The sequence below is a fragment of the Lathyrus oleraceus genome, chromosome 4 (assembly GCF_024323335.1).
Source record: "Lathyrus oleraceus cultivar Zhongwan6 chromosome 4, CAAS_Psat_ZW6_1.0, whole genome shotgun sequence".
NCBI classification, from domain to species: domain Eukaryota; kingdom Viridiplantae; phylum Streptophyta; class Magnoliopsida; order Fabales; family Fabaceae; genus Lathyrus; species Lathyrus oleraceus.
The window spans coordinates 392,294,729-392,297,226 of NC_066582.1; the positions used below are offsets into that span (position 1 = coordinate 392,294,729).

The 2,498-nt window shown below is 32.9% G+C and overlaps 1 protein-coding gene across 2 annotated transcripts; it reads right to left on the bottom strand.

The window, feature by feature from the left end:
• Positions 1 to 732: 732 nt before the first annotated feature.
• Positions 733 to 2,194, bottom strand: LOC127075623 (uncharacterized). 2 transcript variants are annotated; one of them, XM_051017075.1, is made up of 3 exons: positions 2,028 to 2,194; positions 1,258 to 1,362; positions 733 to 1,111 (listed from the first exon to the last, which is right to left on the bottom strand). In XM_051017075.1, exons 2-3 carry the CDS (start codon positions 1,331 to 1,333, stop codon positions 1,008 to 1,010), a joined length of 180 nt encoding a protein of 59 aa, XP_050873032.1. In that variant the 5' UTR covers positions 1,334 to 1,362; positions 2,028 to 2,194; the 3' UTR covers positions 733 to 1,007. The 2 variants fall into 2 exon arrangements, with proteins under 2 accessions (XP_050873032.1, XP_050873031.1); XM_051017074.1 differs by having other exon boundaries at positions 2,024 to 2,192.
• Positions 2,195 to 2,498: the final 304 nt, after the last annotated feature.

The following is a 2,498-nucleotide window of genomic DNA, read 5'->3' on the forward strand; positions in this document are numbered from 1 at the left end:
TCCCTGTATGTATTTTTAGTTTGTGCTATTTCAACTATTTTGAGATGTGTTATGCTAGACAATTTTATAGATTTTGTGTATGTGTTGGTTTCGCGGTTCTGTTAGTTTTACAACAAGATCTATGCATTGAAATGTTAATAATAGTTTGACCATTATTGGTGGTATCTCAGAAAACTTACCTTTGTCTCAGTCACTCCACCCCGTTTCTGTTTCTTTTTCTTTTCAAACAGAGACATTAATAGTCTTTAGGGGTGCATAGCTCACATGCTCATTCTGCCCTCTGCCTTTTCACGGAATGGACCAATGCTTTAGATCCGCACCTTTAATTATGCATGTCTGTTTCATTTTTTTACGAGCTTTTGCGGATGATTCATTTTTTTACGAGCTTTTGCGGATGAATATACCCATTTGTCACTCTTAGTTCAAACCATTTGCACTACCTAAACTACCTTTCATCCTTATTCAATAAAAATCATTTTCATAAACCATTTTTATTATTTCCAGTAGACTCAAAACTTGACTTTTTCGGAATCGGAATAGAGATAAATTACAACAAAGTGGAATTTGAGTTTGGCGAAATAGAAATAGGTTCAAACAAACTCTAACTATAAATTTGTCATAACAACAATTTGTTTCAGAAGAATCAAATTTGAAACTTGTTTGAATAGATAGATATATTTCTCAACAAAGTTGATTGTGACTTTCTCTTGTCACAAATACGTTCCAAAAAACTCAACTTTAAACTTTCTAGAATATATTGTATTCCACTTTGTTGGATCTTATCAAAATGGGAAAACCCTCACCAAAGATCCTACAAGATCAACATAGGCGTTGTGTCTGAAAGACATTAACACAGAAACCTTTTACACAAGGATTCAACCTTATCAGAAAGATACTAACGTCAATGGATTTAATGTTTTAATGGAAAGAAGTGATCCGTAACTATTATTTTCATATGAAAATATGCTAAATGATACTAAAAAGTATTCAAAAGAGTCTGACACATCTTAAGCATCTTCATTTCTTTCCCCCAAATCTATTCCATTCAAGCCTTCAGCCAACATCTTCTGCCTATTCTGTTTTTGTCTTTCTACAGCAACCATATACAGGCCTAGACAGGTATAATAGTCATCCATAATGAGAAAAATATGATAATATTAATACCAACAAAGTTTTATGCGAAAAGGGAAGAGACTTAGACTTATCACACGGACTCATGAAAGAAGAATACATTGAGAAAAGGTTGAAAATGCTTACTAACAGCACTTCCAATAGCACAAGCCCAAAGAACTCTCATAGACCACTTGTCTGCAATTACTCCTCTGGCTCCCATGGCATGCAGTAAAAACCAGCAACTTTAATCTGAAATCAATGGTAGTATGCGAACATTTATATACAACACGTGTTAGGATCCTTTTCCTTCGGTAAGAAATGATTTTCATAACAAAACCATAATTGAGTAATCAAATGAATGAAAATTGCAATAGAGAGACTAGAATTCTTTATTTAACTAACAGCAATAGGAAAACTAAGTAGAATATTCCAAATCCTTTAGACAAACAGAAAATAACCATGGTAGTTTTCTTTTCCCATCTCAATGGTAGTTAAAATCCCGATTTGAATCGTAAAATTCCACCATTTTGCAATTATGCTTGCCCTAAGCGACTAAGAGTATACAAATAATCCTATTTTAGTGTAATAACAACTACATCGGCGAAGCCATGAAGAAATAATAATTTGATTCCCATTTCCAACCTAATGATATATTATTTAATAAAAAAATTGTTGGATAATTGAATCCCTATCTGTATCAAATTTGCTAGTTCAATTTCTCCAAACTCATTAATCAACGATGTTTACTTTTTGTACCAAAAAATTACAAAGACAAGGAGGGGAATTCAAGAATCTAAAGGTAAAGTAGTACAAATTCCAAATATTAAGGAAGCTACCGAATGATTATCCATTTAAAAATCAATGATAAATCAAATATGAAATGAGAGAAGAGGTGAAGAAGAAAGAGTACCTACAGATTTATGGTGATTGTGTCTTTTTTTGTTGAAGGAAAAGGAATCGAATTAGGGTGAGTGAACGCAGTTCTTGCAAAGGAGAACGATTCACCGTGAGCATGGTAATAAAACCGGAGCGACCGGTTCAGTCAGTTGAACCTTGAACCATGTTTGTATCCGGTCCAAATCTGCCTGAAAACTACTACTTTGCTTGAAAATCGCTAAACCGGACTGACCAGCGGTTCGGTCGGTCTAGAATGTTGAGCTGCATTTTGTTTTTTTTTTAAATAAATACAGACAAAATTTCTTTGCAAGCATATTGAGTTTAAAGATTTGGCATAAGCCTAATCCTTCATTCACAAATATATCATTAGAAAAATAATAATTGATATGTGTAACTAATACTATAAGCCAACTACAATCAAACCAAAAAAAAAACATGAAAATATGCAAATGTTATACATTAATTTCGTAAAATGATGCCCAAGAAAT